General features: G+C 43.5%; 1 protein-coding gene across 3 annotated transcripts in view; it reads right to left on the minus strand.

Moving 5' to 3' along the window:
- Positions 1–13,165, minus strand: part of ATP5PD (ATP synthase peripheral stalk subunit d) — a 19,986-nt gene continuing 6,821 nt past the window's right edge. For all 3 annotated transcript variants that reach the window (XM_056550302.1, XM_056550303.1, XM_056550301.1), the window contains exons 2-6: positions 8,087–8,217; positions 4,044–4,140; positions 3,890–3,961; positions 3,345–3,407; positions 1–185 (exon numbers count right to left, since the gene is read on the minus strand). In XM_056550302.1, the coding sequence (XP_056406277.1) occupies positions 54–185; positions 3,345–3,407; positions 3,890–3,961; positions 4,044–4,140; positions 8,087–8,208 (486 nt within the window). In that variant the 5' untranslated portion in view covers positions 8,209–8,217 and the 3' untranslated portion in view covers positions 1–53. The remainder of the gene's footprint in view (positions 186–3,344; positions 3,408–3,889; positions 3,962–4,043; positions 4,141–8,086; positions 8,218–13,165) is intronic.

Below are 13,165 nucleotides of genomic sequence, written 5' to 3' on the forward strand. Positions count from 1 at the left end.
TACATTACAACAGGATTTATTGACTTCTAGTATAGATAGATAAACAGTACAGTTTATAACTCAGAGATGGGCTTGTGTGGCCAGTAGACATGCTTCTCTTTATCAAGCTTGGTCTCTGGGAAAGCTTCATTTACATCTTCAATGGTCATCTGGTCGAAGGGAATCATGTTGCTAAACTTTACCAGCTGCATGATATGATAAATTGTTAGACTTCTTATTGCAATAACCAAGAACATTTAGAACTCTACTATAAATCTAGCCACATCTATGATTTTAACTTCAGACCCCCAGAAATTACACATCGTATTCCCTATTCTGTGGATATGGGATAAAATGTCTAGTACCAGAGTACCCCTTTAAAACAGCAGTGTTTGAGGGAGGCAAGCTTAACCCCTTAAGGACTCAGGGTTTTTCAGTTTTTGCACTTTCGTTTTTTCCTCCTTACCTTTTAAAAATCATAACCCTTTTAATTTTCCACCTAAAAATCCATATTATGGCTTATTTTTTGCGTCACCAATTCTACTTTGCAGTGACATTAGTAATTTTACCCAAAAATTCACGGCGAAACCGGAAAAAAAAAGTCATTGTGCGACAAAATCGAAGAAAAAACTCAATTTTGTAAATTTTGGGGGGTTCCGTTTCTACGCAGTGCATATTTCGGTAAAAATTACACATTATTCTGTAGGTCCATACGAATAAAATGATACGCTACTTATATAGGTTTAATTTTGTCGTACTTCTGGAAAAAAATCATAACTACATGCAGGAAAATGTATACGTTTAAAATTGTCATCTTCTGACCCCCTATAACTTTATTTTTCCACGTACAGGGCGGTATGAGGACTGATTTGTTGCGCCGTGATCTGAAGTTTTTATCAGTACAATTTTTGTTTTGATCAGACTTTTTATTCATTTTTTAATGGTATAAAAAAAGTGACCAAAATACGCTTTTTTGGACTTTGGAATTTTTTTGCGTGTACGCCATTGACAGTGTGGTTTAATTAACAATATATTTTTATAGTTTGGACATTTACGCATGCGGCAATACCACATGTTTGTTTTTATTTACACTGTCTTATTTTTTTTTATGGGAAAAGGGGGGTGATTCTAACTTATTAGGGAAGGCGTTAAATGACCTTTATCAACACTTTTTTTTTGCAGTGTTATAGCTCCCATAGGGACCTATAACACTGCACACACTGATCTTTTACACAGATCACAGGCGTGTATTAACACGCCTGTGATCAGTGTTATCGGCGCTTGACTGCTCCTGCCTGGATCTCAGGCACGGAGCAGTCATTCATCAATCGGACACCGAGGAGGCAAGTAAGGGCCCTCCCGGTGTCCTGTAAGCTGTTCGGGACGACGTGATTTCACCGCGGCGGTCCCGAACAGCCCGACTGACTAGCCGGGATAGTTTCACTTTAGAAGCGGCTTCTAAAGGGTTTATACCGCACATTGCCGCGATCGGCGATGTGTGGTATTAGCCGCGGGGTCCCAGCCGCTTCATATCGCGGGAGCCGGCGCAGGACGTAAATATACGTCCTGCGTAGTTAAGGGGTTAAAGTGCAAAGCAGTCTAATAATTGTGCCCATAAGGCACTTAACCCCTCATGTTCCCTTCTCTCAAAAAAAATTTACATTTATTGTTACTTTAATACAGAGGAAGGAGATTAAAACCACATATATTCTCCACTGATATTTACAGTCCACTATTTATTTGTGAAGAACTGTTTTTACTGACAAGAACTACCGTATATACTCGAGTATAAGCCGACCCGAGTATAAGCCGAGACCCCTAATTTCAACCCAAAATCCCAGGAAAAGTTATTGACTCGAGTATAAGCCTAGGGTGGGAAATACCTCATCCCCCCCCTGTCATCATCCAGACCCGTCATTAACATCCTCATCATCCCCTTGTCATCATCCCACACATCCCCCCTTCATCATCCCCTTCCCCTTGTCATCATCCCACACATCCCCTTATCCCACACATCCCCCCTTCATCATCCCCTTGTCATCATCCCACACATCCCCTTATCCCACACATCCCCCCTTCATCATCCCCTTGTCATCATCCCACACATCCCCTTATCATCCCACACATCCCCCCTTCATCATCCCACACCCCCCCCCCCCTTCATCATCCCCACCCCCCTTCATCATCCCCACACCCCCCCCCCCCCTTCATCATCCTCTTCTCATCATTCACCCTCAGTGGTCTTCAACCTGCGGACCTCCAGAGGTTTCAAAACTACAACTCCCAGCAAGCCCGGGCAGCCATCGGCTGTCCGGGCTTGCTGGGAGTTGTAGTTTTGAAACCTCCGGAGGTCCGCAGGTTGAAGACCACTGCGGCCTTCAACATGCGGACCTCCAGAGGTTTCAAAACTACAACTCCCAGCAAGCCCGGGCAGCCATCGGCTGTCCGGGCTTGCTGGGAGTTGTAGTTTTGAAACCTCCGGAGGTCCGCAGGTTGAAGACCACTGCGGCCTTCAACATCATCCAGCCCCCTCTCACCCCCTTTAGTTCTGAGTACTCACCTCCGCTCTGCGCTGGTCCGGTCCTGCAGGGCTGTCCGGTAAGGAGGTGGTCCGGTGAGGAGGTGGTCCGGGCTGCTATCTTCACCGGGGGCGCCTCTTCTCCGCGCTTCCGGCCCGGAATAGAGCCGTTGCCTTGACAACGACGCATCTGCGTCGTTGTCAAGGCAACGTGACTATTCTGAGGCCGGGCCCGAAGCGCTTAGAAGAGGCCTCCCCGGTGAAGATAGCAGCCCGGACCACCTCCTCACCGGACCACCTCCTTACCGGACAGCCCTGCAGGACCGGACCAGCGCCGAGCGGAGGTGAGTACTCAGAACTAAAGGGGGTGAGAGGGGGCTGGATGATGTTGAAGGCCGCAGTGGTCTTCAACCTGCGGACCTCCGGAGGTTTCAAAACTACAACTCCCAGCAAGCCCGGACAGCCGATGGCTGCCCTGGCTTGCTGGGAGTTGTAGTTTTGAAACCTCTGGAAGTCTGCAGGTTGAAGACCACTGCGGGTGGGGGAGTTCACTCGAGTATAAGCCGAGGGGGGTGTTTTCAGCACGAAAAATCGTGCTGAAAAACTCGGCTTATACTCGAGTATATACGGTAGTTTATTTATATTGGAGAGCGATGAACCAGCACTGATTAATGGCTCAAATGTACCAATATGGAGGCAGTTGCACCTGCAGTGTGCACTGCCTCTCACTTATATTCAGAGGACAATAGTGCTTACTAAAAATCTATATGCTGCTACACCCTACATGTTTCGCCACTATACGTGGCTTTCTCAAAGATGACAAACAGACATTACAGATACTACTCACCTCTTTCTCATACTGTCCCACCCTGGCTTTGGATTCTTCAATATAGGCTAGAGCGGCTTTATTCTTTCAAATTAAATAGGGAAAATTATTAAATAAGCCATCATAAACAATTTTTTTTATTTTAAGCACAATTTATCTTTACATTTAAGCTTTGTCCATAAAACTAATAAAAAAATAAAAAGGTATACATTGACTTTAAATACATTACAGACTTGTATGCACACAATTAAAACAGGCAGACCTGGGGAGGGGGGTGTAACAATATGTATTTAGGTTAACTTTAGATGTGAACCCAGGCACTTAAACTAAGCAGTGTTTCCCAACCAGGGTGCCTCCAGCTGTTGCAAAACTACAACTCCCAGCAGGCACGGACAGCCTACGGCTGTCCGGGCATGCTGGGAGTTGTAGTTTTGCAACAGCTGGAGGCACCCTGGTTGGGAAACACTGTACTAAGGTAAGCACAATCCACAAAGTAAACAGCAGCAGTAGCAGCTTCCAACCTATAACCCATATAACTCAGATATAGCTACATATTCTTTACTTACAGCTTCTTGCTCCTGTGCATTAATCTTATCAGTCAGGGTGTCCTTTGGCTCTGGGACAGTAACGGCCTTGAACTGGAAAAACATCAATATTTTATTGAAACAGATGTTAGCGTTTCTATAATAACTGTAGACAAGGGCAGCACGTGAACATTACCTTTGTCTCAAACTCATCCACTAAGCCCGCCTTGGCTATTGCAGAACGATACAAAGCCCAATCAATGGCAGGAGGCTTGTCTGGGAGAGAGGTCAACCTGATAAAGTAAATTATAGGAGTTACCCAGTTGGTTGCAATATAAAGAACTCCATATCAAACAGATGAACGAGTCAAAGAGACTAGAGATGAGCGAACTTACAGTAAATTCGATTAGTCACGAACTTCTCGGCTCGGCAGTTGATGACTTTAGTCTGCATGAATTAGTTCAGCTTTCAGGTGCGCTGGAAAAGGTGGATACAGTCCTAGGAGACCCTTTCCTAGGACTGTATCCACCTTTTCCAGCCCACCGGAGCACCTGAAAGCTGAACTAATTTATGCAGGATAAGTCCTCAACTGCCGAGCCGAGAAGTTCGTGACGAATCGAATTTACTGTAAGTTCGCTCATCTCTAAAAGAGACCAATACACACACATAGGGGAATATATCAAGGGATTTAGACCTTTTTTTTCTTTGGTTTGGTGCAAAAAGAAAAAACGAAAACAAGCATTGCGTGTGATTTTTTTTTTTCCAACTTTTAGCCACACAGCAAATTTATCATATGCTCTGCGCCATTTCATAAATTTGATGCACGTGAGCACTTGAAAATTATTGACTGTAAAACACATCTAACAGACCATGATAAATGTACACCATAATTTAACATTACAACTTACCATATCTAAGCTTTCCAGTCCAATGTGAGCATGACATCCTGGTTTACGGGCACTTAAAAGGAATATTTCAGGATTTCCTCCCCCCCCCCCCTTCAGCCAGTGCCCATGATGCAAATTTATAATATTGAGTCATTGATGCCATGTCATATGCCCCAGTTCCCTCTGTGCCCCTCATATTTTCATGCACAGGATCCATCCCCAAAAATGCTTTTTATTTTATGGTTGTCTCTGGCCTTTGCCAGAGTTCTATGCAGCCCGGGACAATATGTCACATGGTCTCCAGAGGGCATGGCTATACTGCAGTGGGTGGATGGATAGCAGGTGGAAGACATTTACAGAAGCAATGCTATCCACTCACCCACTAAATTATCAAAACAAAAAGACACAAGGAGCGCTCCCTGTAAGGAATCCTAAGGCAAACAAGGTGAGAACGAAACTGCTAAAGTACTCACTCACCTGATATAGTGTTGTGCTGAGGAGGCACAACACTCTGAAGCATGTGTGTATACGGAGAGATTCAACTGCAGCAGCTTCCTACGCTAACTGGCACAATGGAGGGCGTAGAAACCAACAGGAAGGTGGAAGCTGGAGATCTCGCTGTCGAAAGGAACCGGGTGAGTCTGGATATGTAGAAAACAGGTTTCTTTATTATGGAATATATTACAATACACGCAAAATGTTTCAAGACCAATCCAGTCTTTTGATCAGGCGTGATGAAAAGACTGGATTGATCTTGAAACGTGTTGCGTGTATTGTAATATATTCCATAATAAAGAAACCTGTTTTCTACATATCCGGACTCACCTGGTTCCTTTCGACAGCGAGATCTCCAGCTTCCACCTTCCTGTTTGTTTCTCCGCCCAACACCCACTAAATTATTATAATAATCCTGAATTCAACATGACTCTGCTGCAGCGGAGTTTCTGTGCAACAAGAGGTGCACCCCTAGTGAGGGCCGTTTGGCGGGAGTATCCGAAGAGAGACAAAGATGGGCTCTTACGCTTAGGTGTTGCGCTCAGGGCACAACACCTACAGTAGCGTCTGGAATGGAAAGGAATGGCTGGACCGCTGCCTCAAGGAACTTCCTGGGGTGGCGTCAGTCTATCCGGTGGAAGTGCAATATGGAAATTTTGGGAAATAAAGTTCCTATAATGAAGGCGCTGGTGCCAAAGTATTTTATTTGCAATGTGTTTCGATCCCGGATAGGGATCTTCATCAGGCATACAGTTTGCATGGCAAGGCACACATTTATAGAGACAGTTTGACCACTTCCGGATTTCCGGAAAACGGCCATGTGCAAAAAAATACAGGCGAAAACACAAAATGTACTGTGCATGAAATGTATATTTATAATATATATATATATATATATATATATATATATATATATATATATATATATATATATATATATATATATATATATATATATATATATATACATATACATACACTTCATATAAAGCATTACCATTCATTCATAAAGTTGATTCATTTCGGCAAGGAGATAAAAGTGGTGGTGTCAGTACAGCAAAGCCACCAGTAGATGGCAGTGTTGTATTACAAAAAGAGCTCACTGTGGAAGTGTAAACTTGTAAATGGGCAGTGCTGGGAGCATGCGCAGAGGGGATTATTAGGGTTATAAGTTGAACTTGATTGTCTGTTCTTTTTTCAACCTCATGAACTATGTTACTATGAGAGAGCATCATGACCGGATCGCCGGATAAAAATCCAAGATGCGTAGTATACATACACGCTCCGAGGGATGCTGTATTTGGCAATGGGCTGTTCGATGTCCGGGTGGAATTGGGCGCAATGGAAATCTGTTATGAATATTGTAGCAGGGTTTATTTAATCTGCTGTGTTGTTCTTCCTACATATTGAAGGGAGCATATGCATTGTAATACATATATTACATAATCAGACTCGCATGTTAATCGAGTTTTTATGTTAAAAAAAAATTCACTTTTTTTTTTTTTAAGTAATAGTTGTCTGACCATGTGTAATTTCTTTACAGCACAGCTTATTCTAAAAATTCTCTGTATTTGGCCCCCAGCCAAATGGGACAACATGATCAAAAAAATATAAAGAAAGAGGATTTTTAATCAAACCAGGGAGTTACAAGTGCAAAAGAAAAGAAATTACACATGGCCAGAAAACTCAATTTTTTTTTTTTTTTTAATTTTCAATTTTTTTTAACGTAAAAACTTGATTGACATGCCAGTCTGAATATGTCATTTATGTATTACAATGCATATGCTCACTTCAATATGTCGTAAGGATAACACAGCAGATTAAATAAACACCGCTACAATATTCGTAACAGATTTTCATTGCACAGAGTTTCCAGACATTGCGTCCAATTCCACCCTGACATCGAACAGCCCATCAAAATGACACCTTTAGAAACCATTCCACAGGACTCTCTCGAATAGATTTGAAGAGACTGCATTCTCAACTTGTCTTTGTTCACACAAGACTCGGGACAAAAAACATTTGCAAGTGAAGCATTGAGGGTGAGTGCGTTTTTCCTTTTCTCTCTTCATTTGGATGTTGACATTCACGCACCACCCGTATCTTCACCATCAGACTCCCCGCTATAGCAGTATATACACCGATGTGCCAATGAGACGTGGGCAGTGGTGAGTGACACTTAGTGAATACAATGCTATAGAGTTGTTGAGTGGGTTAGCCGAAGCTCCTTCATTCCAGTGAAGGTAAATCTTAATGCTTTAATCCAATTTTGCGGAAACAGTTTGGGGAAAGCCCTTTTCTGTTCCAACATGACTGTGCCCCACTGTACAAAGAAAGGTCAATAAAGATATGGTTAAGGTCAGACAGAGTTAAAGGAGAATTCCAGGATTGAAAACTTATCCCCTATCCTAAAGATAGGGTAGAAGTTGCAGATTGAACGGCAAGTTTTTGTGGGGTCAAACATCACAAAACAAGAAAGTAGAGAGAACCTGGGACATGGAACACCAGTTCAGCAGCAGCAGGGGACCAGGGCAGGCAAGTATGACTTTTTTTTACATTACCCTGTGCTAACCCTATATTTTGGGGGATGGACAACCCCTTTAACATCAAGTGTCTCAGATGCTTAGGGAAAGTGTCTTCTGGTCCACACAGCAGTAGCTACAGGATGTGGACAGTCGCAGCATTGGCCATGTGGGCAAGAGGTGGAATCAGAACACTGTAGTGGGGAAATCAAACAACCTGGTAAGAGAAGCACCGGCGTGGATGTTTAGCTGCAGTTATCGGCGGGCAGTAAAAGTAAAAAACATGCGTCACATAATATTACATATGGATGTTTAGGCTGGTAATCTGTTCTCACTTTGCAGCTATGGAATCACTGCGAGTCTTCAGTGCATTGAACATTGCCTTCTGGTTAGGAGGAACTCTTTCTACAAACGCCAACCAGTCCACAGCCTTGATTGCAGCTCTTCGACCCGCCATGATTAGGAACTGAAAACCAAAAGCACAAAACACAGAAAGAAAAAAAAGGGCCTACATTAGGAACTGTTAGAGATGTCTGTGTAAGCATCCACAATATATATTTCGTGTTGAGATTGGTGTGCCAGGTTTACATTTTTCCTCCTAGTAAATGAAAAACTGACCCTGGTGTAAACAAGGACATGGCCCATTTTGGCCTTTGGACCAGGCCAATTTTCATATTTGCGTTTTCGTTTTTCCTCCTCTACTTTTAAAATCCATAACTCTTTTTTTTTTTTACCTACAGACCCATATGAGGGCTGTTTTTTGTACTTTGTAATTAAATCTTTCATTTTACCATAAAATGTATTGGTTTTAAGCAGTACACTATATGGTAAAATTGATACATTATCTTTATTCTGTAGGTCAAGGTGATTAAAATGTTACCCAATTTATATCATTTTTCAATTATTGTACTATGAGGGCTCATTTTTTGGCTCAGTAATCTGTAGTTTTTATCGCTACCATTTTTGTTTCGATGGGACTTTTGGATTATTTAAATTTTTTTCCTGATATTTAATGTGATCAGTATTCTAGATTTTTGGCATTTTTTCTTACGTTCATACAGTTTACCCTGCGGGAGCATAGACATATTTAAATAGTTTGGACATTTAGTCATACGGCGATCCCAAATATGGTAATTTTTACCCCCTTTTTTTCTTAATTGGGAAAATAAGGGGGATTTGATTTGGTTTTTTTTGGGGGGAGGGGGGGGAATATATAATTTTAGGAATTTGCTTTTATTTTATACTTTTTAAAACCCCATAGGGGACTTTTATATGCAAGCATTAGACTGCATGCACTGTATAATGCACTGTATAATTCACTGTAGCATTATACAGTGTGATCTGCAATCCACTGATCTAACCTGGTACATAAGTGAAGGGCGGTAGGAAAGGGGACACTCCAACATTTTATCTCACAGTACCCCTGCGATCTAATTGCAGGGGTTCAGTTTGAGCTCCATTAAAGGGGTATTCCAGGGAAAAACTTTATATATATATATTTTATAATATATATAACTATATTATATATATATATATATATATATATATATATATATATTAAACTTTCTGGAGCCAGTTGATATATATATCAACTGGCTCCAGAAAGTTAAACAGATTTGTAAGTTACTTCTATTAAAAAAAATCTTAATCCTTTCAATAATTATCAGATGCTGAAGTTGAGTTGTTGTTTTCTGTCTGACAACAGTGCTCTCTGCTGACATCTCTGCTTGTCTTGGGAACTGCACCGAGTAGAAGAGGTTTGCTTCTAAACTGGGCGTTTCCCGAGACACGTGTCATCAGAGAGGACTTAGACAGAAAAGAACAGCCTTAACTTCAGCAGCTCATAAGTACTGAAAGGATTAAGATTTTTTAATAGAAGTAATTTACAAATCTGTAACTTTCTGGAGCAAGTTGATATTTAAAAAAAAAAAAGTTTTTTCCTGGATAACCCCTTTAAGCTACTGGCAACTTCCACTTTCACTTAAGACACCATGATCGGCATTGATCATGGCGTCGAAAAGGACTAAATGCTGTGATAAGCAGTTAGTGTCTGGCAACTGATAGTAGCTGACACTCACAGCTCCTACGCTTGCTTCAAAGCAGCTTAAAGGAGATATCCAGGATAAGTTTTAGATTGCGGGGGTCCGACTGCTGAGACCCCCAGCGATCTCCAGTACTGGGCCTCGGAAGTAGGGATCAACCGATTATCGGTTTGGCCGATATTCACGATTTTGGACATTATCGGTATCGGCAATTACCTTGCTGATAATGCCCCAGCCAGAGACCGCCGCTGCCCCATTGTCTCCCCCATCCGATTTTATAATTACCTGTTCCCGGGGTCCGCGCTACTTCTGGCTCCTGAGATGTCCTGCGCTATTGCTGTGCGCTGCGCAGCGCAATGACGAGTGACGTCCTCAATGCAACGTCACCGTCAGTGCGCACAGTGACAGCTCAGGATGCCGCCGGAGCCAGAAGTAGCGCGGACCCCGGTAATTATAAAACCGGGGATGGGGGAGGCAATGGGGCAGTGGCGGTGGTGGTTGGACTAGGGAGGATCCCAGGACAGGCAGGGGGAGAGAAGCGGGGAGCAGCGGCCTCTGGCCCCGCAAAAGCTGCTGCAGTTAATTGATTTAAAGTGCCAGCTATAAATCATTGATCTGCATCGGCTTCTGCAGGGCCGGGGGGGGGGGGGGGAGAGGGGTCGGTGGATTGGGAATATCGGTATAAATTATCAGCTATCGGCCTGAAAGGTCACAGATTATCAGTATCACTATATGGCAGAGCAGTGTTACCAAATAATGGGAGCCGGATCCTAAACTACTCAACTGATGCATTTTGTCACCAGTTGTGACAAGTTTTAGACTGGGTTCACTGAGCCAGATATTTGTGAACCCGGCCTCCGTATTACTGCTTCAAGTGCTGCCCTGCTGTCAGTTTTGCCATCAGATCCTTGGATCAGGCGGCCAGATTCTGCCTGCATGAAGTGGCCGTAGGTTGTGAACTATAGCCTCCCAACAGGTGGGGAGCCACAGCTTGAATACCAATGCAGAAAAGAAAGATGCATAAGAGTCAGCCACGAACCTGCACAATTGTCAGCAGAATACACGGCCACACATCCCAAAATGACTGCAATGCAGTTCTAGGCAGATTCTGGCCAAAGAATGAACATGCTGCACAGTGCAGCAGAATCACATTGAAAACAGTGGGATGCTGCTGCAAGTGGAATTCCGCTCGGCAGAATTTCCATGGTGTGCATTCATGCAATTCCACCCCATGTTTTCTTAGTAATATGGTATATGCCCTTCTTGTATTGTCATTTCTGTGGTTTTGTGACGTGACTACCTGCACATCCACGTATATAAACAGATGCCTATTGCCGGTTGCTCCCCATCATGAGAGCGGACATTTAAGTCACAAATATATATATATATATATATATATATATATATATATATATATATATATATATATCACATACATATACACACACACACACACTTTAACCCCTTGGGGACGGAGCCCATCATGACCCTAAGGACGGGAGCATTTTTTGCAAATCTGACCACTGTCACTTTAAGCATTAATAACTCTAGGATGCTTCTACTTGTAAATTTGATTCCGAGACAGTTTTTTCGTGACATATTCTACTTTATGTTCGTGGTACATGGACTCCCCCACATGTGACCCCATTTTGGAAACTACACCCCTCACGGAATGTAATAAGGGGTACAGTGAGCATTTACACCCCACTGGCGTTTGACAGATCTTTGGAACAGTGGGCTGTGCAAACAAAAAAATTACATTTTTCATTTTCACGGATCACTGTTCCAAAAATCTGTCAGACACTTGTGGGGCGTAAATGCTCACTGTACCCCTTGTTACATTCCGTGAGGGGTGTAGTTTCCAAAATGGGATCACATGTGGGTATTTATTTTTTTGGGTTTATGTCAGAACCGCTGTAAAATCATCCACCCCTGTGCAAATCACCAATTTCGGCCTCAAATGTACATAGTGCGCCCTCACTCCTGAGCCTTGTTGTGCGCCCGCAGAGCATTTTATGCCCACATATGGGGTATTTCCGTACTCAGGAGAAATTGCGTTACAAATTTTGGGGGTCTTTTTTTCCTTTTACCTCTTGTGAAAATAAAAAGTAAAGGGCAACACCAGCATGTTAGTGTAACATTTTTTTTTTTTTTACACTAACAGGCTGGTGTAGACCCCAACTTTTCCTTTTCATAAGGGGTAAAAGGAGAAAAAAAAAAACCAAAATTTGTAGTGTAATTTCTCCCAAGTACAGAAATACCCCATATGTGGCCCTAAACTGTTTCCTTGAAATATGACAGGGCTCCAAAGTGAGAGAGCACCATGCGCATTTGAGGACTAAATTAGGGATTGCATAGGGGTGGACATAGGGGTATTCTACGACCGTGATTCCCAAACAGGGTGCCTCCAGCTGTTGCTAAACTCCCAGCATGCCTGGACAGTCAGTGGCTGTCCGGAAATGCTGGGAGTTGTTGTTTTGCAACAGCTGGAGGCTCCGTTTTGGAAACACTGCCGTACAATATGTTTTTCATTTTTATTGGGGGGGGGGGGGCAGTGTAAGGGGTGTATATGTAGTGTTTTACTCTTTATTATGTGTTAGTGTAGTGTAGTGTTTTTAGGGTACAGTCACACTGGCAGGTTACGGAGAGTTTCCCGCTAGGAATTTGCGCTGCGGCGAAAACTTGCTGTAAACCCGCCCGTGTGAATGTAGCCTGTACATGACAGACCGTGCATGCTGGGAGTTGTAGTTATGCAACAGCTGGAGGTATGCAACTACAACTCCCAGCATGCCGAGACAGTATAGAGATCACTGTGCAGTGGTCTCTAAACTGCAGACCTCCAGCTGTTGCAAATTCCAGCATGCCCACACAGCAAACAGCTGTCTGGGCATGCTGGGAGTTGTAGTTTTGCAACATCTGGAGGGCTACAGTCTAGAGACCACTATAGTGGTCTCAGACTGTAGCCCTCTAGATGTTGCTAGGCATCCAGGGAGCAGTCTTCTGCCGCACGCCGCCGCAGATCTCCGTCGCTCCGCTGCTTCCGGAGTGGACGTCGGCGCCGCTCGTCTTCGTTTTCCCCGTTCTGCCCCGCCTATTGTGGGTGGGCAGGCAGGAAAACAAAAGTAAACCCCACCCCCGCCCCAGATCTGCTATTGGTGGTCGCGTCTAGACCACCAATAGCAGGGATAGGAGGGGGTGGCACCCGTGCCACCTCACTCCTATCGCTTTAGGGGGATCGTGGGTGTCTTAGACACCCGCGATCCCCTTTCTATTCCGGGTCACCATAGACCCCGGAATCGGCGCAAATCGAAAGTGTGAATTCACTTGCGATTTGCGCCGATCGTCGACATGGGGGAGGGGGGGGGGGGTCTA

This window comes from Hyla sarda, chromosome 13, assembly GCF_029499605.1.
Source record: "Hyla sarda isolate aHylSar1 chromosome 13, aHylSar1.hap1, whole genome shotgun sequence".
NCBI classification, from domain to species: Eukaryota; Metazoa; Chordata; class Amphibia; order Anura; family Hylidae; genus Hyla; species Hyla sarda.